The sequence below is a fragment of the Melospiza georgiana genome, chromosome 11, assembly GCF_028018845.1.
Source record: "Melospiza georgiana isolate bMelGeo1 chromosome 11, bMelGeo1.pri, whole genome shotgun sequence".
Classification (NCBI taxonomy): Eukaryota; Metazoa; Chordata; class Aves; order Passeriformes; family Passerellidae; genus Melospiza; species Melospiza georgiana.
In genome coordinates this window covers 5202233-5229039 of record NC_080440.1, presented here as the reverse complement: position 1 = coordinate 5229039, position 26807 = coordinate 5202233, and the positions used below count along the sequence as shown (strand labels likewise).

The window sequence follows — 26807 nt, the reverse complement described above, 5'->3', positions numbered from 1 at the left end:
CCCCACAACCAACATGGGCCCAGAGGTGCTTGTAGAGCATCATCCCCTCCCTGTCAGAGCCAGCTGAGGAGGCTGGGTAAACCCCAAACCATCAGGTGAATATGGCACTGTGCTTAGCAAAGAGGGCAAGAGGAAAATGTTTGTCTTGTTGGTCCACTGAAAGTTAAAACTGGCAGCAAAGACATCAAAGCAGGTGGGAGAATGCTTCTGCAAGATGTGCCAAGGACTCCTGTGCTCCTGTCTGATGCTGGGAGCCAGGGCAGGGAGAGGCTGCAAGCACAGCCTGTTTAATATTCTCTCTGTCCCTCTGATCTCCCCCCTACCCTGCAGAAGCAACATGTCCCCTGTTTCTGCAGAGCTTGTCCTGAGCAATAGCAGCATCTGTCAGGGGTTATGGTGGCATTAGCCTCATGGAGCTGGGAGTTAGCAGTGCTTGGCAGAGTGACAGGTCTGCTGTACCTTACATAAATCTGTATCTTGCATAAATCTGTCTCTGCCTATTCTGCCAAGGTGTGTGGTCACAATTTGTCTGATTCTTCCTGCTGTCCACAAGGCTTTTGAGTTTTTTAGAAGATATTTGCTTGAGACCCTTCTCCTTCATCTTTCTTCACACCTCCCGACTCTGTATATTTCACTTGTATCTTTCCCACACTTTATATTTCACTTGTATGTTTCCCACAAAGTCCTAAAAGGGATGTAGCTTAAACAAGTGGTTTTTTCAATTAAATCCCCATCACCTGCCCCTCACGGAGCTGCAGAAATCTCCCTGTATTCCCATGGGATTGAATTCCTCGAGCATTCTGCAGCAAACCCCAGCAGCCTCCTCCTGCTGACTCCTGTTGTTTGCTGTACCTGATCCAGGGTAGCCACAAGGTACCTACCTTGTTCTTCAGACCTTCATGGGGTTTTGTTGCCTCTCATCCACTTTTCTTGAGCCTTCTAGACCCTTCTGAGGCCAGAAACTAATAACAACCTCAGTTCTTTGCTGTCCTTCAATGTCTAAGGAAATTCTGCAGGAAAACAAGAAAGTCCTTGTTAAACATATAATTATATCCCCACCCACAACGTGTTTTCAAATAAAGCACCTGAAAAGAAAATGTTGACCCCTTGAAAGCATCTCTGGTCAATGAGGCTTGACCTTGACCACTCTCTTGTCCCCAGCTCTGCTCAGGGACCTGATGGGAAGGTCATGGCCAGTGATCTCCTGTGTCACTTTGTCACACCCAACTGCCACCAATTGCTTCACTGTGTTAAGGCTGTAATAGAGACCTGTTCTGAGCATTGTGGCAGAGACCAGTACAACATCTCTGTTGGTCTGCAGGGCCAAATACTTGGTGTGTATTACCAATAAAATACAGCAGCTCCAGAGGAGGATGTGATCTGTCAGGTGAGCTCATTGCACCTCTCAGAGTCTGCATTGAGATAGATGTCCTCGGGTGCTGAGGTGGAGGTACTTGAGTGTAAGAGTACTTAGTGCTGTTATTATTTACTATTCTTTGGTGTCTTGTGCTGGTGAGCATTTAGTGAAGGTGGCACACTCTTCTACCACAGGTTCTCCTGGGGGAAAACAAATAATCCCACATTGTGTTGTAGCAGACATCCTGAGCTCTCAAAATGGAAGTTTCTGTTTTGTCTCCAAGCCCTTTTTCTTTTGTAGGCAGACATAAGAGCTGTAATGCCAAGTGAATGGTATGTACTAAGTCTATACAATGGCTCTTTAAAAAAAATAATTACATATGGTACAAGAGGGAGAGGAAACCACTCCATTCCTGTAAATGGCCACTTAAGACGTGGAGAATAAATAACTGCAATAAATAATCTGGCAGAGCTGAGCTTTAGCATTTGGGAGTAAATCAGAGCTCTTTCCCCATTGTCTGCAGAGAAGGCTCGGAAATGGAGTTGGAAGGAAAGACAAAGATTCCCCTGAGAGTTGCGGCGAGGCGCTGGACAGCCCCTGGGAGCGTGAAGGAGTCTCCGGCTCTGCCGTGAGCCCCGCTCCCCTTTCCCTGCACCTCCCTTCCCCTTCCCAGGCATGTGCAAGGCAGCAGACTCCTTAAGTCTCGCTCTCCTCTGGTGAACAGGTGCTGGGGGATGAGGGCTGGCGGATAAAGGCTGTGCTGGCGGAACCAGCCCGTCCCAGGCGCCCCGGAGGCCGCGCAGCCCCCGGCGCTCCCCGCTCCCCTCCCCGCCCGCCTCCCGCAGCCGGAGCGGCCGCTCCCCTGCGCCGTGCGGCCTCTGCTGCCGCTATTTAAATGCAGCTCCAGTCGCTGGCTGAGCGAGGGCTGTGTCGCTTTAAGGCACATGTGATACTCTCCCGAGCGGGGATGTGTTGAAATAGGCTCGGGCAGGTCCGGGAGCCGCCGCCTTGTGCCGCCCGTGCGGAGCCGCGGCCGCGCTGATCTCAGCCGCCGGCTGCTGCCCGGCCTCGCGTGTCCTGCGGGCCGCTCCTCGCCGCCAGACCCCTCCGAAGGGCTCCTCCAGCACAAGGGGATGCTCGGCAATGATCTAAAGGTGAAAATGAGAAGGTTTCCACCCCTCAAACCTTGGCCACTTTTCTGACGGCAGTCTGAGAGCTCAGATGTCTTCTTTACTCTGGAAACAGGATTTGTAACGAAAAAGATATTTTTTTGCTTCTTTTTTTTCCTACTTTTAATCCTGATAAAGAAGATTATTGGGAAGCTATAAAAGAAATCCCTTATTGTGGTACAGATGGATTTTAAAAAGTATTAGATCTTTCCGATGTACACTACTAGAGTGCCCTGCTCTTGGTTGGATTACTCAGGTAAGGAGCTTCCTCAGGATTTAGGATTCAGAAAGCAGATCTGGAACTCCTCAGATAATAAGTGGAAAATATTCACTGCTGTGTTTCTATATTAATGATAAGATGATCTCTGGGTGAAATTGTGTGTGTTTGACAGTTTGCGGATGAACGAGTGCATGAAGAAATATCTGTAAGAAATGCTGGGTTTGAGCAAAGGTAGTTTGAAACAGCAAATGTTTGAGAGAGGATTTTATATTTTAAAAAGCCACAAAAACTAATTTTAAAGCCTCAGCGGGTAAAGTCTGCTGTCCATGTGTGAAGAACATGATGCCGGAGGAAAGACACAGGAGCATTTAGCAGGTTGTGGAAGTTTCGCTCTTTGACTGGGATTTTTAAAGTTCAGTTTAAATAACCTGATTACCTGAAATTCCCCTGCGTGAGGCTCACCTTTCCCTTTGCCTTGTGGTATAAAAAGCACGGGAGCACCAATTATGACAAGAAGGTGTTAATTCCTGAGGACACGGGAAGCCTCCCGGGAGCTCCCTGATCTGAGGAGATTGAATCTATTTTGCAAGATAAATGGGTCTAAAAAGAGAGGAGAAACAGTGCATTGTATACTGCAAAGCAAACAGTTGGAAATGAAATTAATTATACACCAAGCAGTGCATCAAGCACTCAGTACAGAGAAAGGAAGAGCCTCATGCTGATCAAAATAGTGTTTTGGTATTCTCTATTAATTATATTTGTCAGTTTATGTGGTTCATTTCAACTAATTAGACTTGAAAAGCTTCCCAAAGACTCTGCTGCTTTAAAATCAGGACAAAAAAAAAAAAAAAAAAAGGATTTATATGCATATATTTTATTGCCACAGCATTTCACTATTTTAATATTGTTCATCTTCCTGCTGTAGAAATCCCCTGATATTGCATGCAGATTTTTTTTTTTTTTTTTTTTTTTTTGTAAAGACATGGGGTTTTTTTCCATGTGAGGGATTTGAATCTTTCAAAGTCTTTCTTGCTCTGTGAAAATGATGTTCAGCTGATTGGATTATTAGATAGAGAGCAGCATCCCGTCATTGGCTGAGTGAGGAGAGTGCCTGAAGTTTGATTAATTTGCCCATCTGAAATGCAGCACAAGGTGCTGTTAGGGGAACTGGACGATGTGTAGCGTAGCTGAGCCTTGCAAACCTCCTGATCCTTGCAGGCACTGAGCAAGAGCTGCTGAAGTTAACAAGTCAGAGGGAAATTCACCCACTTAGTACAGCCACGAGCACAAGTATGGAAAAAGAGTTGTCTGCACTGCGTGGCCAAGTACACCGGCACCAACAGACAAAGAAATTGTCTTTTCCCTTTGCAAAGGGAATATTTTTTAAAATTTTGACACAGTCTGCTGTGTGGAAGCATCAAATCTTCTATAGAGCACATCTGAAATTCAGTCTGGCCATGCTCCAGTCCTTGTGCGTGCACAGGTTGAACAAAAGGAAGCTGATTTCATCGGGGGATTAGAACATAATTCTGAGAAACAATTACTTTGTTTGGTAGACAAAAGCATAATTAATAATTAATGCTTGCAAAAGCAAAAAAACCAAACAATGTACTGTTACCTTCTGGGTCAGTAATTGCCTTTTTAGTTTTGGGGATGGAGTATTTTGGCAATATGTCTTGGATAGCTAAGGATATGTTATGTCTTTCTGCAGGGTATTTAAAGCAGCTTTGATACTGTCTGGACATCATGTTGGTTTTTTCCAGCTGGTGTTGTGACTTTTTACAATTTGGTTTATATTTTTAACTCCCTTGTAAATTGAGCTATGGATCAGTGTGAGAATATTTCCCAGCTTCTATTTATATTGTGGTTTTTTCAGCCCTCAGATTATTACAGTTTGATTTTTACCACTGAATTATTAAAGTTACCCAGGCTCCTGTGTTGATGTCTCTTTACCTCAGCTGTCCTTTTTGGGCATGACCTTTGTTGTACAACAATTGCATCCTGCAGGGGGGGAACGATAATCAAAAGACATTTAGCAAAAGGAGTGAAAAAGAAAAATATTAAAACCACTGTTGTAATGGAAGCTGACTATTGTGTGTGCTGGAAGGCATTGGATAATAATGTGTGTCTAATATTTTGTTTAGAGAATGGCAGTGGTCTCTGCAATGTCCTGGGTCCTGTATTTGTGGATAAGTGCCTGTGCAATGCTGCTCTGTCAGGGGTCCCTCCATCACACTTTCCAGCAGCATCACCTGCACAGACCAGGTAGGACTGAGCTCAGCTCTGGGCTTGCAGGCTCTCTGCCCGTGCTCCTGTCTGTCTTGATAAATGATTGACTAATCAAAATTCTCTTTATCATTTAAGTTTTTATGAGTTGTTTGCCTTTGTATTGCACAGCATCTGTTTTCTGGTGAGTCTAATGTGTGTTGTGCTTTGCCAATCCAATGTGGGAATATTCATGTTTGATGTCATTTTCTAACAATTGCCCAACAGAAAATCCCATTGTGGGTAATGGTTCCGTTTCTGTGTCCTTGTTTCTCACTCCCCTTCTTCCCATTCGGTGAAGTTCTGGAATTTCTGTAGAACTTGGACACTGAGAGCACAGGTTTGTGGAACTTTTGCTTATCTGACCCAAACTGGGTTCAGGTTTGTTCCTTAAACCACAAGCACTGAAACTGGAGATTGGATGTTTGCCTTGGGTTAAAGGAGGCACACTCACTCAGAGATTCTCAAGTTTACCTCTGAAATTGATGGGGCTGCAAAAGTGTGTCCTGGAGGAGAATTTGGGACTGAATAGAGTGCAGTGCCTGTAAAGGCAGAATCAATCCCACAGGTTAGCAGTGGAGACCACAGCTCACTTGGACTGCTGGGTCTGCAGGGACAGCACAGCAGTGGTTTTATTCTGTTTTTAATAATAGAAATGGATCACATAGCTCCAACTGCTAATTGCACTTTGAAGAATGTGCTATGCTAAAAATTGAGGTGGTGGCATTTTCTAGCACAGTGTTTTCATCTGGTTAAAATTAGATGGGCCAAGAATGTCACTTAAACAAATTTGAATCCAAAGAAAAGGTGGGAGGGGCTCTAAGAGTTGAAAAATGAAAGATGGAAAGTGTTAACTCACAGTGATGAGTCATCTTACAATGTGGCAATTAATATTTTAATTTTTTTGGATCAAATGATATCCCTTCAAAGACAGATGGGCTTGAACACAGGTCATTGGCAACTTTAAAACTCAGAGTTTTCCTAAGTACATTTCTTGCCCAGGAATCACAGGTATTGGCATTGTCTTGGCTTATTCTAGTAAAACATAAATGTTACAGAGGAATAGACCAAGATGCTTGCTAGGCCAGTTCTCAGTGCCCATGTTAGAGCATCAGATTAACCAAGGGTGTCACCTTTACCCCCTGGCACTGGAAATCTGGGAGTGCTTGAAGTTTGAGGGGTGAAGGACTTATCTGGGACTTGCAGAGATCTATTATAGTGCAATAATCAGAAATGCTGCTGGTTATTTGAGTGTGTCCCTAGTGAAGGAAAGGGGAAAAGAGAGCCTTGCTGCACAGGTATGTAAAGGGAAAATGTAATATCACTTTATGGAATCAGTTGAAACAAGTGACATTATGAGAAAAAATGAGAGCTGGGCAGATCCAGAGCTCTGCAACATTTGCCTAAGCTTGAAAAATCACCTTTTTTATGAAGCAAGAACAGCAAGACACTGAATGCATACCAAATGTTGGGGAAATGTGAAAAATGACAAAATCTTTCACTCAGGGATGTGCTGCAGATAGAGTGAAGGTTTTACAGCTGCCTCATCACCTACTTAGAAGCAGCCAAGCTTTCCCTCCTGCGAGCCTGGCTCAGGCAGCTTCTCTGCACCCTACATGAATAAGATTGATGGTGTTCTGATCCCAGGCAGCCAATTTCAGTCTCTCAAGAAATAATCCACTACATTGACAGATGAGTGGAATTTGACATGATGTTCACCTCAAATTCAGATTGTGCTGCACCTGGGAAGTACCAGCCAGTGAGTGTCCTTTAGGGAAACTCTCAGATATTTTGGGCGATTTCTGCTGTCACAACAGAAAATCAAGACACTGTTTTTTTTATAAGGCCATGAATTTGCAGTCTGCCAACTGAATGTGAAAGGTTGTACATAAAAGGGATGGAAATATGTTAACTAGCAAACTGAGTGATTTTAATGTATTCAACTGCAGTCCCTGAGCACACCCTATTTTTCATATTTATATTATTAGGAATGCGTAGTTTACTTTTAGTTAGAAATTGTGTAAGTAATATTAAAATGTTCAGCCAAATAAAAGTGAATAAAAAATGGATGCAGATAAGCCAAAGCATAATTTCAGTAATTTAATACTTGGTGTATGAAATTTCAACTTATTGAATCATGGCAGATAGAGCTGTAATCAATAGCATGCTCAGCATACCTTTTCTTTCAGTTTGTGATCATGCATAGATAATGAGCTGGCCTAAAATCGGAGGGTTTGAGCAGTTCATCTCCATCATGGGGCCAGTTTGGTACAAGATAATTAAAAGGGCAGGCTCCACCTCATCTTGTGCTTCTCATTCTTGATGAATAGAAGAGTCTCACTGAGCACAGGAAGGTGCAGGTAGAAGATAAAATCCTCTTGGAGTGTATTTAGCATAATAAACTTGAACTGAACACAGTGGATTAGCACAGTGAATATATCCATCTGGACCACAGCAGTTAATCCAGTTTGGAAACCCTGGAAATCAAGGGCAATATATTAAAAGGTTAGTTTATCATCAGAGATTTCTGAGCTTGATCTTTTTTTTTTTTTTTTACTCCCAGAAACTTTCTTAAGCAAGTATTTGAATGGGCTGAAATGGATTTTAACACGCTGTGCAATCACATAAGCTTAAAGCCTCTTTCCTGGGCAGTATAATTTTTCATTTTTATAATTCAGTACTTCTTTGTTCAGTTAGGTGACTTAGCAGAAGGTATGAACCTGGAAACAAATGTGACAAACTGCTCTACATGACAGTATTTGTGACTTTATTTTCTGTGAAATGTTGGCAGGTGGGCACAGGTAGTAAGGCCATAGTAAATACTGCTTGCTTATGAGATGGATGATGCTGTATTATTTGTGCCTGTTCATGAATTCTTTCTTGTCTCATTAACACAGTGAGAAGTTTGAGTGCTGCTCTTTAGTGCCCTTAAATTTTGGTGCCTGTTCCTTTTGACTTGGGTAGGTGCGGAAGAGCAGACCTGGGAGTAAACCTGCAGAACCCCACTGCAGTGTAATTCCCCTTGGGCAATACTCATGGCTTTCTGCAGGGTTTTTTATGCCTATATTTCATTTTCATGAAAATCATGTTAGGCAAAGGATGTGTGAAAGCATTCACAGGAAATAACTTTATGTGGAAACGAATCTCCATCTTCTTTGCAAGCTTGTCATTTCTGTGTGATTTAAGAAGAAATAGTGGTAATGAAAAGAATTCCATGCTGGTTGTTTTGGTCTCTAAGATACACAGAGTTGTAGGGCTGTGGAATTGGCCTGAGGGGTTAGAGTGGCCACGTTGATTTGCAGTTATCTGAGTGCCTGTTCATTGATCATCTGATTGACAGGATTGATCCTCCCAGCAGCAGGAAGTAGATGCTGGGGTTTGGTGACATAAGATATTAGCAAAGTACAGGATTCAAGTTAAAAATTAAATAAAGCAACCATTACCCGTTCAATTATGCATTTCTTTGCAAAATTTTGGCTTTGTTCCATAAAAAGGTATTGGATCTTTCATCTAATCATAGGTGACAACACTGGCCATGTGTTACTTGGAAGGACATAGGATTCACCTGTAAGTTTGTGCAAATGAATTAGGTACACATCAAGTTAGTTTTGTGTGCAGTGTAAAGATGGAAGGCACACACAAGCAGAAAAAAGTATCCACTGTAGCACTGCTGACATTTGCAAATATGTTAATTAAAAATAGGCCTGTTCAGAGGAAGAAATCATGGACTGAATCAAGGCTGGAATTTTATGATGCTAAACATGAAGTACCTTTTATTGTGACAGTAGTTAATGATGTGCCTATTAAAAATCTTCTCAAGAAGTGATTCTCTGTACTACAGACGACAAGACAGAAAAATCAGTCTTAAAGCAATTCTGCACCATCTAACAAGGAACATCAACCTAAGGATGCTGTGAGCATGTTTCTCAGTAGACAGCATTTTGCAGAAACTGTAGAATGTGGCTGTGAGCAAAAAAATGTCTTAGTTCTGATCTTGGCCTTCCCACTGATTTTTTTATAGCCCTGGGGTAAACTGCATATTTTCACATTTCAAAAGGTCTGCTGTTTTCATATGCCCCATATATGTGGCTATTCAGTTCAAAACAGGCAGGGTTTTGAATCTAATTCCTCAGGAAAGTATAAATAAAATGTCTGTACTTTGTAGAGCAATTGAGATTGGGAAGGTGAGTTCAGCAGGATTTTTGCTCTTGCTGTGGACAGAGGCAAGTGTGGCACTAGGCAGTTAATATATAAAAGTTTCTGTGATTAGCAAGAATTGTGTTTCATTAATCACATGGTGTGAATGCAAACTGTTGCCTTCAGTATACAATGTTCAAATTGCCAGGCAGGAACACAGCCAGCCATGGCCATGAAAGGTGACAGCTATTGTTTCTTGCTGTGTTAATTAAAATCAGCACATTTTTAAGTTCTAAGGTCTGACTCAGTTTTCATTGACTCCAGCAAATGCACAGGAAGCAGCACAGTGCCCTGGTTTGTTCAGAGTCAGAAAATCCTGCTCGCAAGGAGCTGTTCCAGTCACTCACTGGAAAGATCTCCCTTGTGATACCTTTGTTACACACACCTGGCCTTGACAGGCTGCTCTTGAAAATGTGAATTTACCAACTGCTAAGTGAAGAAATCCAGGTTGTAAGTACCTACTGTGTTCCTGGTCACACACAAAATACATTTGGATGTATGTGGACACGTACTTTGTTTAGGAAGAGAACTGAAGTGATAAAGCCAACACTTAAGCATGAGGTAGGGTTTCTAGCAGCGTGATGGCAATGAACTGCCTGCTGTGCTTGTGTGATGGGCTTGTTTACAGCAGCAGACTTGATCAGAAGAATTGCACCCTGTGATTTTGGCTTTTGATATTTTTTTTCCTGAAAAATCAAGCCTCTGAAACAAAGCTATCATGGCTCCAGGGTGTGCTTGGAGATAGGGTTAGCCATGGGAGTTTTTGGGGTCTGTTGCCTGGAACACAGGGGAAGTAAATGGGAAGGACAGGTTGGTATTGCCAGGGGTCAGGCTGTCCTCCCTGGCTGGTCAGTGGCAGGAGCAGAAGGGCAGCTGGGATCCTCACAGCTTGGCTCCATGGGCTGTGAGGAGCAGCATGGCCAGGGTGTGCACTGGGGCCTGAGCAGCACAGGAGGGCTCCCCAGGAGCTGCTGCAAGCGTGGCTGCATTCCCTGTTGGGTGCTGCCTTTTCCTTCCCCCCACATTGGGTGCCACCATTTCTTGCCCCTGTTGGGTGCCATCTTTTCCTCCTGGTGGGTGCCACCTTTCCTGTGGGCGCACTCCTGGGGTCACCCTCACTGCACACCTTGTGCAAGCCAGCAATGGCAAAATGCTCCCACAGGGACAATGGGATGATGCCTCCTGTGCTGGTGCTTTGCACTGACACACTCTCTGCTCTGGTTTAGTTCCCCTTACTCCTGGCCATGCTCCTGTCCCCATCCTGTGCCACTTCAGCCACTTCAGCTCTCCCTCAGGCCTCTCTGCAGGCAGACACTTGGGCAGAGCTGCCCTGGGGAAGCAGGGACCAAAAATCTCCTCTTGCTGTGCTGGCCTGGCAGCATCTCCTGCTCCCAGCCCTGTGCTGAGCCTCCCTCTCCAAGTGCAGCCTCGGGCCCTGTGAGTCATGCAGGGACCTTTCAGTGCACACCACTATTTGTAGCTCGCTGTCATGGCCTTAAAGACTGTGGGAATTCATTCTGGGGTGGTAAAATCCCAAGGAACATTTGGCACCTACAAATATAAACCCCAGAGGCAGACTACATTGCTCTGCACTGAAGTGTTTCTGCTGATAACATCAGAAACATGCCTTTAATGATTAGCCTGCTTTAGTCCAAGGCTCATTTATATTTTAAAAAGTAATATTCAAGTGCATTGCTTCATAAGATTGATGTGTTTTCCCCTTTAAGTTTGATATTATTTTACCCTGTACTGTCTATAATATTTGTGTTTCCTTCTGAATGTTTTTCTTTCCACTCTGTGAAACCAACCTGTGCTGTGAGCAAGATTTTTGGGTTTTTTTCCTGGTGGAACTCAGCATTTTTTGCTGTTTTCAGATGCCCTATACAGAGCAGTTTTCTCCAGCTGATCTTACTCCTTTGCATGGGAGTGATGCTGGAGCTTTCTATTCAGTGTGCCCTGGGAAGGGACCACAAGGACTGCAGCACAGTTGGAGTCTAAATTTATGAGAGTGAGGCAGTGATGCACAATGGGGAATCGGGGGTGTAAATTAAGCTGAATGAAGTTACACAGCCCAGTGTTTCTGTGACTCAGATTTCTATGCTCTATTTAGATTGTTTTTTGACATCTCTCTCTTGCCTTCTGTAATTCTTCTGGAATACCAGTTTGCCCCTTCATAGTGGGTGAAGAAAGCACTCCTGCCCTTCTTGAAAGGTCACTTCAGTGACAGCAGCGTGCAGGATCACTGTTGCTATCATGATAATCAATAACTCTGTCCTACTGTTCCACTGTAATCCTTACTTTGAGAAAGCAGCTTGGCTTGGGAACTGAAACGATGGCAGGACTATAAAATTTTACTCGTTTTTGGATGATGTGAAAGGGATTTCTTGAGAATCAGCGGGTGAAGTACAGCACATGAACAGTCTGTTGGGATGGGTATCCTCATTGTGCTGCAGTGTTTCTGAGTTCCAGGTAACCCAGGGGATAACCTGCTCTCCATGAGCAAATCCCACCCAGCCACACATGATGGGAGATTTTTGGAATTAGGCACAAATATTTCTACCATGAACAGTTAAGTTTTATGTGTATACCATGTACCTTAACTCTTACTAAATGAATAGGAAACTAAAAATCAGCTTAAACAGTGATCCTTGTCTCTTGATTATCAGGGTAGCTCTTGGTTCAGATTAAAGAATGTTTTAAATCCATCCTCATGCATGATCCAATGATCTGCTGAATTAATTTAGTTTTCTGTAGTTGACAAATCTGAATCAAGAACCCTCATTTTGAACCTACCAAAAAACAGGGAGCAAAATAAAATACACTGTCAATTAAACTGTATACAAGTGAGAGTTATATCTGTGGAGAACTTGATTAAAGACTCCTATGCATGTACATATCAGTTTTTTGGAAAGTGAGGAACCTGAGACTGTGATTTTTGTGTGTAAATAATGTCAGCAACCAAAGACTCTACAGATCTACCTGGGTACAGGCAAAAACCTCAGGATCTGAACTGCACCCCTGTTAAAACTTTATTTTTGCTGTCCTCATTAATGGTCTCCAAAACTGCTGCTAAATATTGCTGGCAAGCAAGGCTTCGGTACAATTGTACTGTGTTGTTCAGGATTTATTAATTATAATCTTTTCTTGCAGAGTCTATTTATATTTGATCATGACATTAATTGGTTGCCAAAACAAACTAGAGTTAATGGTGTTTAATTAAGTGCTTGAGAGCAAGCAAGGACATTTTATTTGGAAAATTGATTTCATTGATTTATATGTTTGTTTCTTACAAGAACATGCAGAAATGAAGGGAACCTATTGGTTAGCACCTCTTTCCTACATGCTGCCCAGGAATCCCAATAATAGTGGTGACTGAATGTGTTACAGAGTTTAAAAGTATTTGTAACTCATATATTTGCCTATATAAACATATTAAAAAGTGTTCACATTCTGAATCAGTCTGAATTTAAATAAAACCAAAATCCAGACAGAAATGAGATCAAGTAACACTGAAATATCATTAAGGTCATGTTCAGAACACTGCATTTTGAAATAAAAACACATTTTAGAGAAGACCTTAGCTTCATTCCTGAACTGGCTAAAGGTGCTGTGGATAAGGAACGTATGGCAAAATACACTGAAATATGACTAGATATAGGTACTTCCTGTAATTATATTAATAATTAACCTATTATTTTATTCCTATGATACAGTAATTCCTATGCTTTCTATCATGTCTTTAAAATTTGGCTAATTTTACAGTTCAGAAACCTTTTAACACCAGCCTATTTCATGTTTTATAGCCAAAACTGGGAGTGGGAAATTCTGAGGACTTAATACTTTGTTTGTTTTTAAGAATCAGTTTTCTAAGTTGAAACTTTAAGAAGTGATTCTATGTCTTTGTGCCTTCTTTATTTCTGCCTTGGTGTTCCTCTTTGAGGGAAAAAATTATCTGTGTAGGTATCAGCAGCTACCCAAAACAAGTCATCATGCTGATAAAGGCATAAATGCTGTCTGGAAGCAGAAATTCAGATCTGCCAGTGGCTGCCTCTTTCCCAAGAGGAATCCAGACCACAGAGAGCTCAAATTCAATACCAGGGTAAACATGAGGAGGGTCTTGTGTGTCCTTCTGGCTGGTACCAGCTCTTGTTTTGGTTTAGAGCAGCACTGAAATTAAAGTAGGTCTGGTGTTTTCAGAAGATGCCCCTTTTTACACAAGGATACACTTTTCATTAAACAGCAGAAATTTGGGGGAAACCTTTGTTTGGTCATAAGCTCTCATGGCTAAGCTAACACAATTTACTGTGACTTTCATTAACACATTAGAGTCCTCTTTTTGGTTACTTGCATGGAGTTGTTTCAGATTTGTGTGGTTATCCAGCCAGAAGTCACTGCTGTGTGAAACAGGGGAACCCAGGGGATGAGTTGAGCTCACAGAGGTTTTTGAGTTCCTGATTGTTTTCAGTGTGCTGGGGCAGGATCTGACAGAGAATGACTGTGTCTAAGCCAGCTCCTACATCTGTAGTATCATTATTTCTTTAGCAGTATCTTTTTGTGAAGCTTTGAAATGCAGCATTTTTTTTCCCCTCCAGGTAATTAGAAAGTGTATTTCCTCAGCTGACATCTGAGTGCTTTCTCCATTAATTCAGCTGCCTGGGTGGTGTTTATCCTAACCTTGTTTTGAGTTTCTCCAACAAATAGATGACTCCTTTAGTTCTAATTTAGTTTCTCTTGGTATTTCTATTATCTCTTTCTAGTTGGCAGGCAAGGAAATCAGATGTGCATCAAATGAAACCATTTGTCATGGATTAGTGCATGCAAATGCCTTGATAACAGCAGTAGACAAAAGCTGTGAGTGTCTGGGAAGAGAAAATTAACAGGGCCAAAGCAGCACTGATAGCTGTCCCTAAATGAGATTATTCAATGCCTAGGAGCAGGGCAACTCTTCTGTGCCCTCCCTTGACATTTGTCCTCTACTGAAATCTTAATACATGAGGGAAATTCACAGTGAAGCCTGTGAAGTGGAGAAGTGTCCGTGGCAGCTCCTGGCTTTCCCAGGAATATGGACACATCAGGATCTTCCCTCTGTCCATTAAAAACCAGCAGAGGTGGAGGATGGGGCTCACGGGTGGGCAGAAGTAGAGAAAAACATGAATGATCCTCCAACCTTGTGTATCCCAATTTGCCACAGCACACTGGGAGTCAGGAGAGCTGCCAGGCAGGACACGGGGGATTCTGTTGAGGTTTGAGGTTTAATGTATCCTCCTCAATGACTTCTCTGGAAACATTTTGCATTTCCTTCTTTCCCCGAGGGCAGAATTGGGTAATTGTTTAATGCTGATTCCTGCTGTTGATAGCACGCTGAATTGAATGAGCTGAGTGGTTATTAGATATTTATCTCATGCTTGTCGTGGTTACTCCAGTTCCATTATGAGCCTGGTTGGTCTCTTCTGAGTCCAGAGAGGTGAATGTGAGCTCTGCAGTTCCCTGCTCAGAGGATGGAGGGAGGAGCAGCTCAAACACAGTTGAAGGAAGGGGAATTTTGAGGTGCCCTGACTGGGGGCAGCCTGTGGGCCGTGAGCATCCAGGGCACATTGCATTTCTAACCCTCCAAAACCACCCCTGGGAGATCACCAGACACCGAGGCTGTCATTTAGTGCAGGCTCCACAATGCAGGCAGATTACCAGCTCTTTTCTGTAGGTTTTTATCCTGTTTCAGTCTTTATTTTCCCCCTCCCTTCCTCTAAACCAATTTCCTTTGTTTTCTCTAAGTTTTCCTTTATGTAAGCTCCTAAGGCTCTCACTTTTGGAAAAGGCTTTCAGAATTTCCTCCTCCTAATTAATGCACCTTGATGTGGTGTTTGAGCAACAAAATTCCATTTGATTTCATCCCAATTCAAACACCAGCAATATCTTAATAAACTAAATAGTTTTAAACAGTTTTATTTTTTAAAAAGGATCAAACTGGAACTATTTGATTAAAAAAACTTGAAGTGCTAGAATTTCCTACTTCCTGATATTGGTAGGATAGATTAAGTGTTTTCTAAGAAAAACTGGGAGGAATATAAATCATAATATAAAATATATATCATATATATTTTAATATATTTATATGCAAGTTTTTATATATATAAAAAAATAATCCCCTACCCATAGGAAAAACTATTTCTGTTGGTCTGAGTCTTCCAGTGGGAAAGATTTTGTCGTGGTTTCTGCTGTTTACACACCCCACACATGTTTTGATTGTACTTTTACAGTAGTGTGGCATCGAGCAGTCCTTTGTAGCAGTCAATCTTCTGAGGTTCAGGCTGTGCAAGTCCCCCCTAAACCCTGTTCTTAGGTGAAATGAATTATTTCTTACCTTCCTTTCTTGTTTTTTAGCCTATCAAAGGAAAAGGTGTAATCTGTAGTGTCTAGAGATGGAAACAAGGTACAAAGGAGTATCAGATTTACACTGAAGTCCTTCTGATGAGGATTGTGTGTCTTTAGTATGCTGCTCCCCAGATCTGAGGGGCTGTGCTCTTTAACAGGTGAGAAGAGATTATCCCTTAGTCCTGACAGAATCTATGAATCAAAATCGGGAGGAGACATTCATGCACAGTTTAGAATGCAAACCTGCTTTTAAATATTACTATGGTAAAATAATTGTCTCTGTATAATGCATGATATGAATTAGTATCTTAAGTTTGAGATATCTTACTCTAAGCTGTGTCCTGTCTGCTTTCCAAGTGCTTTAATGCCTAGATTTCACAAGAGAGGCAAAGATATGAACAAAACTGAAATATGCCTTTGTCAGGAGGGATTATTCCATTGTTCTATATTTTGATAGCACATATGGGTCCCAGAACCTCATTTGGTACAGAAAAAAGGCAGCCTAGTTTTACAGGCTGCCTGTTTGGTTCTTTCTCTTTCTGGCCAGCCCAGGGACAGCCTGTGCAGCATCCCTCAGTGGGACAGGCCATCAGAGGAACCAGCTCTCCCCCAGGAGCACATTTCTGGGAGCTGGCAAGGAAACAAGTGAGGTTTTGTTACTCTGCTCCTCACAGCCTCCTCTGGTGGCTGCCAGACCCTGTCCTGCAGCTGGTCCTGAGATGGGTAATGCCATGGTTGACTCTCAATTAAAAGGCAAATATTGTGTATATATATTAAGAGAAGTTTTCTAGACTTATAGTTATGTTTTACCCCCTTGTGTTATCAGGGAGTGGCCTGGGTTTGGGATATCTGGCTTGTCACTATGGCACAGCTGATGTCCAATCAAGATTTAAGGAAGTGATTTCCACCACTGGAGAGTGAAGAATGAGTAATAGAAAGAACTTTGGGAGGAGCTAAGGGGTTAAAAGGCAAAATTTCCATTGTGTGGGTGAGCACATGGTGGGGGAAAAACTTCTCTGCTCCTAGTGCTGTGGTATTTTCTCTATTCAGTCTTCTGTTGTATTTTTGGTAAGGTCTTAATAAACCTTTTGCATTTTTGGAAGTGAGCATCATTTCTCACAGTACCCAGGGCAGGAATCCCCTCCCTCATGCTGTGTCCTTGGCATGGCTGCTCGGGCTGGGTGATGGATCAGGAGCCTCTCAGCTCCCTCTTTTCGTGGAATCAAGAGCTTTGCCTTAAGCCAACTTCACGCTGGCTTAAACTTCCATGGTGGTTAAGCTGGAATGGCTCAGAGTGCCCCAGCTGAGAGGTGTAAACAGCCCTGGTGTCGCTGGAGCTCGGCTGGCAAACAAGTTGTGCCATGTCAGGGAGTGTTTCCCTGTCCAGGGAATGTCCAGGCTCTCAGCTGAGCTGCAGAGGGGCCATGCCAGCTTTGCTTCAAATGTGGAGCTTCCCACTTTGTATTTAACTGCTTCCTTAAAGAGGGGAGAAGGTTGAGCTTGTCTTAGGACAGAAAGGCTTCCTCTTTAGCCACGTTTCTCATTCAAAACCTACACTTTCCATCTGAGTTTAGTGCTGTGCTTCCAGCCTTTCCCAGGCAGTCTAAAATGGATTCTGTATAACTCAGGGTATTTTTTGAAATGTGTCCAACTTGCAAATATTAACTGCTCACTGTTACTCAATAGTAATTCTTGCAGGCCAGCTACAGCAATGTGGAAACTTGTGTCAAGATAAATGTCATCTTATAAAGGGGAAAAAAAATTCAGACTATTTATTTTGCTATAATTGGAAAAAAATAAAAAAAACACCAAACCAAAACCTTAATCTCTTGTTTGATTCTAAAAACACAGATTAATCTGGGGAAAGCTCCAGAATATCTGTCCCAAAAGAGGACTGTGCTCTGGCAATCCTGGGTGGAAAATGAGCTGTGAGTGTTGCCTTGTTTGGCCCAGCCAAAGGTGGGGTGATACACCCTTGGCAGGGGCAGGATGCTGTTCAGGTCCTTCCCCACCGATGGCCAGTCCTGGGCTCTGGCTGTTCAGGTTGACTGCAGAAGTTTTGCTTCTCATTTGTTGGAACCTAGCAAACCTCCAAGCTGGAGAAAGATCTCTCCATGATTTATCTCTGTTTTGGCAACACAGAAATTCCATGGTTCTGTAGATGTTTATCAGTATTTTTATTTCATGTCAGGACATTTTGCTCTTTTTGCTGTGATAGAATGAACTGTGTGTCCCACTTCAGATTGGAGTCACCTCTTCGGGCTGGGGAATCCTGGCCAGGGATCCTTTTCCAGAGGATCCTTCTCCTCTCACACAATGAAAATGTGACTGAGCTGCTGCCCTCAGCCTGGTTTGCAGAAAGTGTCTGGAGGCTCTCATTAGGCCTTGAATATCAAACTAAGACTTGATTCCCTCTCTACTGAGAATTAATGCAAAAATTGTTCATTGAATCTATTGTGGTGATAAACTTTCACGTGCTTGAGTAATTGTAGTAAATTTTTTGTTGTGACAGTTGTTTATTTTTTAGTTTGAGGGAATACAGGGTAACAGTCTACATTTTGAAAAGCAGCGTTGCTTTTGTTGTGTGACTAAAGCAGTGTAAATAATTGAATTTTTTTTATGTGACAGCCAAAGCAAGATATCAAGTGTTGTTTTGGTGCAGTGTTTACATTTTGCAATTAGTTTAGAACCACTCGATTGTTTTTCTGACTAAGTGGAAAAGAAAAAAATAGAAAACAAAACCTGAAACAGTTTGACAAATTTCTAGACACTGAAAGAAGAGTGAGGAAATGGCCAGATGAATAAAAACCACTAGGGATGGTACTGCTTCTTTCCTTAAATAGATTCAATTCAGAGTATCTCTAATCAGAAGTTGTGTTCTGCTTTAGGGGCTGACTCTTCATCTTTCTCCCTAAAGTAGATATGTGGTGTTAAGATATGGCTGAAGGGAGAGAGCCTTCCAATAGCCCTTCAATTTTACATCTTGAATAAATAAATAAGAGAGCAGAGATGAGCTATCAGGATTTTTCTGTCTCACTTTTTATGAGGCAGCAAAAAGCCCCCATTCCATTGCTGTCAGTCTCCATGGGTAAGGCAGTGCTCTGTGGAGGTTTGGGTGGCCTTTGAGACAGCCCCAACCCTGCCAGAAAGAGAGGAGATGGACAGGACACACCTGAAATCTCTGCCGCTGAAGCTGAGTGTGTGGCTCTGCACTGAGCTGATGGGGGCAATTGCTAGTCATTCAGAACTTAATATTTATGTGAAAATGAGGTTTTGACTAACAAAGGGTGCGTATCACAAAAGCAGCTTGTTACAAAGTTCACGCTCTGGACAGGGAACACTTTGGCAGATTTTTCTTTCTTTTGGGAGGAAGTTGAATCCCTGCCCCCTAACTCTCACAAAGACTTTCTGCTGTTCTGCTGTGTTTGAGCTCAAGGCTTGACCTGTAGCTTCTCTCTGAGTTTTGGGGGAGGCCAAGGCTGCCCCAGCCCTGCCCGTGGCTCTGCTGATCCATTCAGGAGGAGGCAGGAGCCCAGAGGGAGGGAAGGCAAAGCTTTGACAAAGCCCTGTTTGTCTGCAGTGCTGTTCTGTTTTGCTGACTTCAGTCATCTGAAGACCTCTGCTAATTTAATGAGCACATTTCACTTGTCAGTGTGACAGTTATCCCTGTCAGACACCAGTGCTCCTCCTTTAACACATCTGCAGCAGCTCTTCTGCTGTCCTTGAAGAAACTCGGACTGAAATAGGACTTTGAGAGATGCTTTTAGGGTTTTGAGGTTTTTAACAAAGTCTTAGTATTAAAAACGTGTTCATCTCAGTAATAATATTTGCTTTTGCCATTTTTATGTGAACTCAGCTCTGCCTTGCACAGTGGAGCTCTGTGTGATCTAATAGCAGTCACCGAATCCAGCAGTTGTGAAAACTCTCCCTAATTGTGCCTTTTTCATTGCAGGGAGTGTGCAGGGGATTGTGGTGGTATTCCTATGTGGACATATTTGTTTTAAAATGGACTGGCAGTAAATGAGTTGTGTGCCAGGAGATGTTTAGTGAAATGTAGACTTGTGGGAAAAAACCAAAACCTCACACGTCGGTGGTAGGAACATACCACTTACAGCAGGTTCCAAATTTGAGTAAATTTGAGAGAGAGGTTGAGATGTGATGTATTGGGTTTGGCCAGATTTGGTGGCAGGAGAGGGGCTCCAGCAGTGGAGCAGTGAGAAGCTTCCAGAAGCTTCCCCTTGTCTGCCAGAGCCAATACCAGAGGCACCAGGAAGGCTCTGCTGGCCAAGGTAAACCCATCAGAGAAGGAGGCATCAACAATAACGTGGGGGTTTGGGAAGGAGGCCGGGAAAATTTGGGACTGGGAAGGGGAGAGGCATGGGAAGGAAGGTGTTTTTGAGACTTATTTCTCATCATTGTGCTCTGGTTTGGTAATAGATTAAAGTGATTTCCCCAAGGGAAGTCTCTTTTGCGTCAGCAGTAACTGGGGAGTGGCCTCTCCCTGCCCTGCCTTTTATTTTGTCTCTCTGTCCATCTGAGAAGAGAGATGGAAGACCTTTAGTGAGCACCCCACCACACCAAGGGGTTGGGATTTTTATTCTTATTTGGGTTTTTTTATTTTTTACCTCTTTCCAAAGCCTTGTGACGCCTGTTGATGTCCCAGCCCAGTTTTGTGTGTTTTTTGTGCTGTTTCCCATCTCATTGGATGATCTCTTGCTGTCAAATCTTAGAGCCCCAACTTTCTGCCAGCAGAAATAGAATAGGGTGTGAAACATTTTGATTTTGATCGCCCTTCATGTGGAATAGAAAATGTAGGTTCATTTCATAGCTGACAAAGAGCTGATTATTTATGTTTCTTAGAAAACAACGAAGAACGTCCAAGAATCTTTTTTTGCCATTATGGATGACTTTCCTTGTATTTTCACATCGTTCTTTTTTGAATCATGACAAAGTGAGATTAAACAACAAACAGCCCTGAGATCTGTCATTTTCTTTCCAATGATTTGCATAGGATGGTGCCCATAAATTATGGAGGCAGTTACTGGGTACTGTGAATGCACAAGTACTTTGTGGTGTAATTTTGAGAAGCATCCTTTGTGTTATATCTGCACAAGATAATGATGCTATTCTGTAAAAAAAAACTGCTAAACATTTTCAGGACAGTAAACCTTGAGGCAAGGGTGTTAATTTATTTCGTTTTTTAACATAAAATTGGGAAGTTTTATGTTGGATTATATAACACTTTGCCTACCTCTCTTCTTATTTATTTAAACATTATAATTACAAAAATCCTCAGTGTTTTAGACACCCTCCTTTGTCTGTAAATACTCCTTCTGTAAATGGGAAGCTTGGCAAAGATGCTCTGAGAAAAGGAGGCTTAATTCTGTTCTGCTGCAGACTCCTAATTTATGGCTGCTTTTATTTTCTGCATTTCCCTTCATTACTGGTTGAGGAAGGGGGCAAAGTATCATCTCCCAAAGTGAGAAAGTGTGGATATGCACATGGCCAGGCTTGTATGACTTTTCTTTCTCTGTGGCACAGGAATATTCACTGCCAGCTCCTGTACATTGCCTCATCTTGTAGTGCAGAGACCCATTTTTAGTGTGCAGAGCTGGAATTTTCACATAATTGTCCTTTGCTCTTCCCTAATTCCTTGTCTTCTCAGTACAGCCCACAGTGGGATGTTCCCAGCAGCCAGGGCCCCCTCATGGGGAGCTCAGTGCTGAAAGTTTCCCCTTGGCTGACCAGGTCTTGCCCTCTGTTATTCAAACACTCACAAGGGTTTGGGGTCTGGCTGCATTCCTGCTGGTTTTGATGGAGACTGAAATGTTTTCAGTCCTGCTGTTGCTGAGAGCATCTTTCCTCATTGTCCAAGTGCCAGTCTGGAACAAGATGTTTCCCCTGGGACCACAGCTTGTCATGGACTAAAGCAGTGGGAACAGCACTGTGAGGGACAGCAGAAAATCCCTGTGCTGCCCTGGCCACGGGAAATGGATGCTGCTGCCTTCTCCAGATTTCTCCCTAATCCCTGAGAGAATTCCTGAAGGTTTCTCTCTGCAGCTGCAGGGACAAGGTGTGTCTGGGCTGCCCCACGCTGCAGGAGCTCAGCACAGCCGGTTTTCCATGTTCCTCCTCCGTGTGCCCCCAGGGCAGGGTGGCTTTGTCTGTCCTGGGGCACAGCTCTGACAGCTGCCAGTGCTGGGCTGTGGCCCCAGAGGGACAGGCACTGTCCATGGTTCTGCCTCCACAAGGCAAAGGCAAAGCCCCAGCTGACCTGGGGCTTGAAAAGGTGCCATTGCAGGCACAGGGCTGCTGCCATTCTTTAGGCAAAATCACTCACTCCAATTCCCTGATTTTTTTGTTGTTTGTTTGTTTATCTGTCTATCCCCACCTCAGTAAAGAAGATACACTTCTAATATTTTTAATTTACATTCTATGTTCTCGTTCACAACTGGGGCAGACCTCAGTGCTGACAAGGATAGGTTTTCTAAATGAACTACTTAAAATCATAAAGGATAAGTGTATGAAACCTGAAACCAGTATCAATTACTCTGTTCTTCTCTAGAAATATTTTTCTTATTACATTTAGAATTATGACTCCTGTAACAAATTCTAAAGCATATCCATCAACTCAAGTGCAGAGAATGCTCTGAGTGTCTTTTAAATCTGCCATGATTCTTTCTGTCAGTATTTCATATTTGGCTAAGTGCAACTCATGCTGTAAACAAAGCCATGGCAAACTGGGGGAAGGTAGTGCTTGAATGTCCATACCCCAGCTCTGCATCCACAGTTTTACTGCAATCCAGCTCAGTTATTGCTTTGCATTTCCCCACATCCACATGGATTTCTTCCATGGGCGTTTCAGGCACTGTGCCCTTCTGTAGGCGTGGCAAGGTCCAAAAGCTGCAAATCCATGAAATCAATCTACCTGGTGATCTTCCAGTAAATAACACCTGAGTTTATGGTTTGTTCAGCTTTGTGGTAGATCATAATTTGGATTTAGAGCTGTTTGCCAGCCTGGTGGGCAGAGGGGTGCGTCTGCTCCCGTTGGGAGCTCCATCCTGGCAGCAGCTCACCTGTGTGGGATGCTCAGAGCCTGGCAGGGAGAGGGTGCTCCAGGGATTCCTTGCTCCTGCTAGCTGTGACTGGGGATTTAAGGAAGTGCCAGGCTTTCTTTACTTTTCTTCTTCATTTTGCTTCCAGCACATTTCTGGCAGTGATAGGTATATTAATTATCATTTTTATCATGTAATAGTCTATAGCCCTAAAATATCAAATTATGAGCACATCTGTAAATCAGGTTAAACTTTTAGTGCTTTTCTGGATATAGATATACATTATTTCTTTATTGGCAATATTAAATCATTCCAGTTGAAGAGTTAAATATCTGGATTTTATTAATTTTTCCCCTTCCACCAGAATGATGCCAACATCACAGCATCCTGCCCAGCTCTCAGTATATGAAGATGTTATAAGTCTCTTATAAGGTACACAATATATAAGAATGAAGGATACAAAGATTTCATCTGTATGCTTTCCCATACTTAATTTATGTTTCCTATTTTTTTTCAAGGAGGGAAAGTTCCCCATCTGTGAGGAGAAAGAGAGGTAGACTGAAACATTGTTCTTAATGGCAGCAGTGAAAGTGTTCTGTGATTTGGGATGTAAGAGCAAGTCTGCTGGGAAATGGATTAGTAGGCCAGGAGAGGGTGTTGTGATCAAAGTGCATAGTAAATTAATTTACCTCACACTCCAGCAATTTATCACATAGATATCACCTCTACATGTGTAAAGATATATGAGTATGGATGTGATATTGCTCTAGTGCTTATATCTTATTCCTGAACCTAAATAATTTAACACTCATGCTTTAACCTTATTGAAATATTAAAACCCTGTCATTCCTTAGATTTGGTTTTGTTACAACTGTTACATTACATTTTTGTGTCATTATGACACTGGTTGGTAGCTGCAGCCCAGACAGGTCTTTGGCTGTTGGAATAGAAAGCAAATCTGTTTTGGGCTGGTAAATGCAAAGAGATTTCATCATGAACAAAGATACACTTTGTAAAGTAGGAGGAATGACAGATTCGCTGACATCAGGAGCCTTTTTAAAAAGAAGTTTTTCATTTTCTCCCCCTTGCAATTTTTGGCTTGTAGTCATTTCCCATCTCTAGAGCAGTTCTGAGTGCTGTTTCAAGTTGCACTAGTTATGCTGTGCAATTAGACTTGGCTGGTAAACAGTTCATTAAAAATATCTACTTCAAAGCAAGATGAAAGGCAGCTTTCAGAGGTTTTGTTGCAGAATGGAACAAAATAAAGATCCACCTATTGTTGAAGGGCCTCGAGGTCGGGGAGTGCAGGTGGTGCAGTGAGGTTGGGCACGGGGAGTTCACAGTTATTAAGAGGCCTGAATTAAGAGGTTTTTTTGCTGCTCTTGGGCCAGGGCAGTGCCCTGACAAGGGGCTCTGCTGTCTGTGCCTTTGACCAAAACCTGCCTTGTTCCTCAGCAACTCCTTCCCATCAAAATCCCATGTGGCTCCTTCTCAGAGGGTTTCAGCTGTACAGAATCTGTGCTGCCAGGATACACAAACATTCCCCCAAAAAAATCCCAATTATCTCAGTGCCTGTGCCCAGTTCAGTGGGGGTGAGCTGGTCCCTGCTGCTCCTGGAGCTGGCACAGGGCTGCAGAGAGGGGACCTTAGCCCTCCTGCCCTTCCACAATCCCTTCCAATGATTCCCTGGCTCCTGGCTGCAGAGCCACCAATTTCTCAAAATCCCTTTATTGCCAGTGTTCCTCTAATTAATTACTTATCTCCAGGTCTTTTAAAAATCTGTTAATTGGTGTATGTAGCTGTCTGTCTCCCTTAAAGTCTGAAACCATTTTATGCACATCTTATCTAAGTGTACAATCAGCTAAATTAATACTAATTACAGTTTCCGAGGCTCTCTTGAATTCATTTTCTGAAGGGAGAAAATTTTCTTCATGTTTATTTACAAGTAGAGGTCATGAATATCCCTGTATTAATCTTTTTTGATTACTAACACCTGATAACTCAGATTGCTTCTTCCTAAAGTATTTTTGGTTCAATTAATTTGCCTTTACTGCTGGATCTAACACACATTCTGCTGTAGTAAATCACCTGCTAATGAAAGTACATCTTCTTAAATCAGTTCAGACTTGCCTTGTTAGGCTTCTGTTTGAGGGAAAAAATGTACTCAAAAATACCTAAAGAAAATGCAAATAAAAAATAGTTACTCAGATAATTAATTTTAGTTGAAATTTTCAAGTGAAATACTGTGACCCTTAATTCTTTATGAGTGGGTTTGACCATCATCTGCGTTTTTCTTTGTAATTTTTTTGCGTAGTATTATTAGTGTTTCTTGTAGGGTTTTCTGTTTGTCAGTACTGTCTTCTGTTTTCTGTACTGTCAGTATGAAAATAGACCCAAGGAAAGCAGGAATTGTTTTCAGAAGCTCGTGGAACGATGATCTGGTGCAAATACTGTAACTCAGACTCACAAAACTACCAAGAAAAAGGGGATGGAAGAAGCTGATTGTCTTGTATAGGAGAAAATCTTTCCAAAACAAGCAGTTGGATCTTGGTTGAGTTTTCATCCTCCTCTTACTCCATCAGCAGAATGGAGGCACCCAGTTAGACCACATTGATTCAGTGGCACTTTACCAGCACTGCCCAAAAGACTCGGGACAGTAGATACCTGCTCCAGGGTTATATAGAAAAGCAGCTTTAGACTCTGTACCAGATGAAATTTGATGGCTCATGGGAGGGATTTCAGATGAGCCAAGTGACCCATCAGAGAGAGGAGTGAATGCTTAATCAGGATTTCATCCTACCCAGGGCAAAGTGAATCTCTTCCACTGAGGCAGAAAATTTGTCATCGCAGCTTTTGTTCAGGTCCTCAGGAGGGAGTGTGGCGTGGGACTGGGTGTGCAGGTGGCAAGGAAGTGTTGGGTGGTCAAAAAGGGAGGAAGGATGCAGTGATCTCAAATAAAGAGGCCAAAGCTACAGAACCACTTTGCAATGTGCCAGACTCTTCACAAATCAACATGTAGTGGGATTCAAACAAACAAATTAGGGACTGACAACTAATAAACTGGCGATATATGTGGATAACTTTTTAGGTTATAATCTTCATTTATCAGTGTAATCTAGCTATTCAAATCTTAGTATCTCTAATGCAAATCCTAGTTTTATACCTGCACTAAAATGTACACCTGATGTCCATGATATCTGGCTTTTTAGTCTGATACAATACAGTCAGAACAAAGTTCTCTTGTCACAGCTCTAGCAGGACTCATCATTGTGTCAAATCTCAATTTCAGTGTTGTCCACTCTAAATAATTTCACCCAGCCTGTAACACAAGCTGAAGAGCATCTTCTTCAGCCTGTGTCATCCTGGCTATGTCTGAATCATGCTGCATGAGCCATCTGAGATGCAGCTGTTGAAGTTTATATGTGCAGCCAGAAGTCTTATTAAGGTTCTTGTTTCATGCTCTGATTATTTCCACCTTTGTAGGTTTTGTTACACTGGGCTGATGTCTGATTGTCCTTAGCCTATGCTTTGTGTTCCCTCTGTCCTGATATCCCCTTTTCCATTGTGTCAGTTGTAAACTACTTGGTTTGATTTTTTTAGGTATTTTTGTCTGTTCCCAGCAGATTTATGTCCTATTTGTTGTTTTGCACTTGCTTTGCTGTGTGCCTTGCACTGGGCAGGTTTTCATGTTGCTCATTCCCACAGCACTTTCTGTACCCTTTCCAAGCACCAAGCCCCTTTGGCATCAGGGGATTAGGTGTAGCAATTGGTCTGATATTCTGTAATAATTTACCTATTACTGCAGAAAGAAAGATTATCTAAAGAAAGTCTATCTTTAAAAGCCTGTACTTAGGATAAGAAAATATTCTTAAACTCAGGTGACTTTATCTGATCTCCAGAGACATCTCCTGGGACAGAGTGGTTTAGGTACCCAAATGCAGGTTTGTGCTTTCTGGGCATTTCAGCCATGAGTTTTCAGGCATTTAGTTTCAAAGTTGCCTCAAGATCTCTGATTCATTTCACCCTGAATATCCCCCTCTCATAAAATGATTCTGGGCATGTCCACACAGAGTAAAGAGCATAGAGGTGTCCTGGTTGGCGTCTACAGCTGCATCAGGACACACTCACTGGGTTGATTTGGTACCCTGCTGCCCAGGCATACTTTGTGTTGC

At 42.5% G+C, this 26807-nt stretch overlaps 1 protein-coding gene across 1 annotated transcript in view; it reads left to right on the top strand.

Moving 5' to 3' along the window:
* The first annotated feature begins 2210 nt into the window (after positions 1-2210).
* TAFA1 (TAFA chemokine like family member 1) overlaps positions 2211-26807 on the top strand; it is a 211224-nt gene continuing 186627 nt past the window's right edge. Inside the window, exons 1-2 of the mRNA XM_058031824.1 lie at positions 2211-2782; positions 4891-5011. Of these exons, the coding sequence (XP_057887807.1) occupies positions 4894-5011 (118 nt within the window). The 5' untranslated portion in view covers positions 2211-2782; positions 4891-4893. The remainder of the gene's footprint in view (positions 2783-4890; positions 5012-26807) is intronic.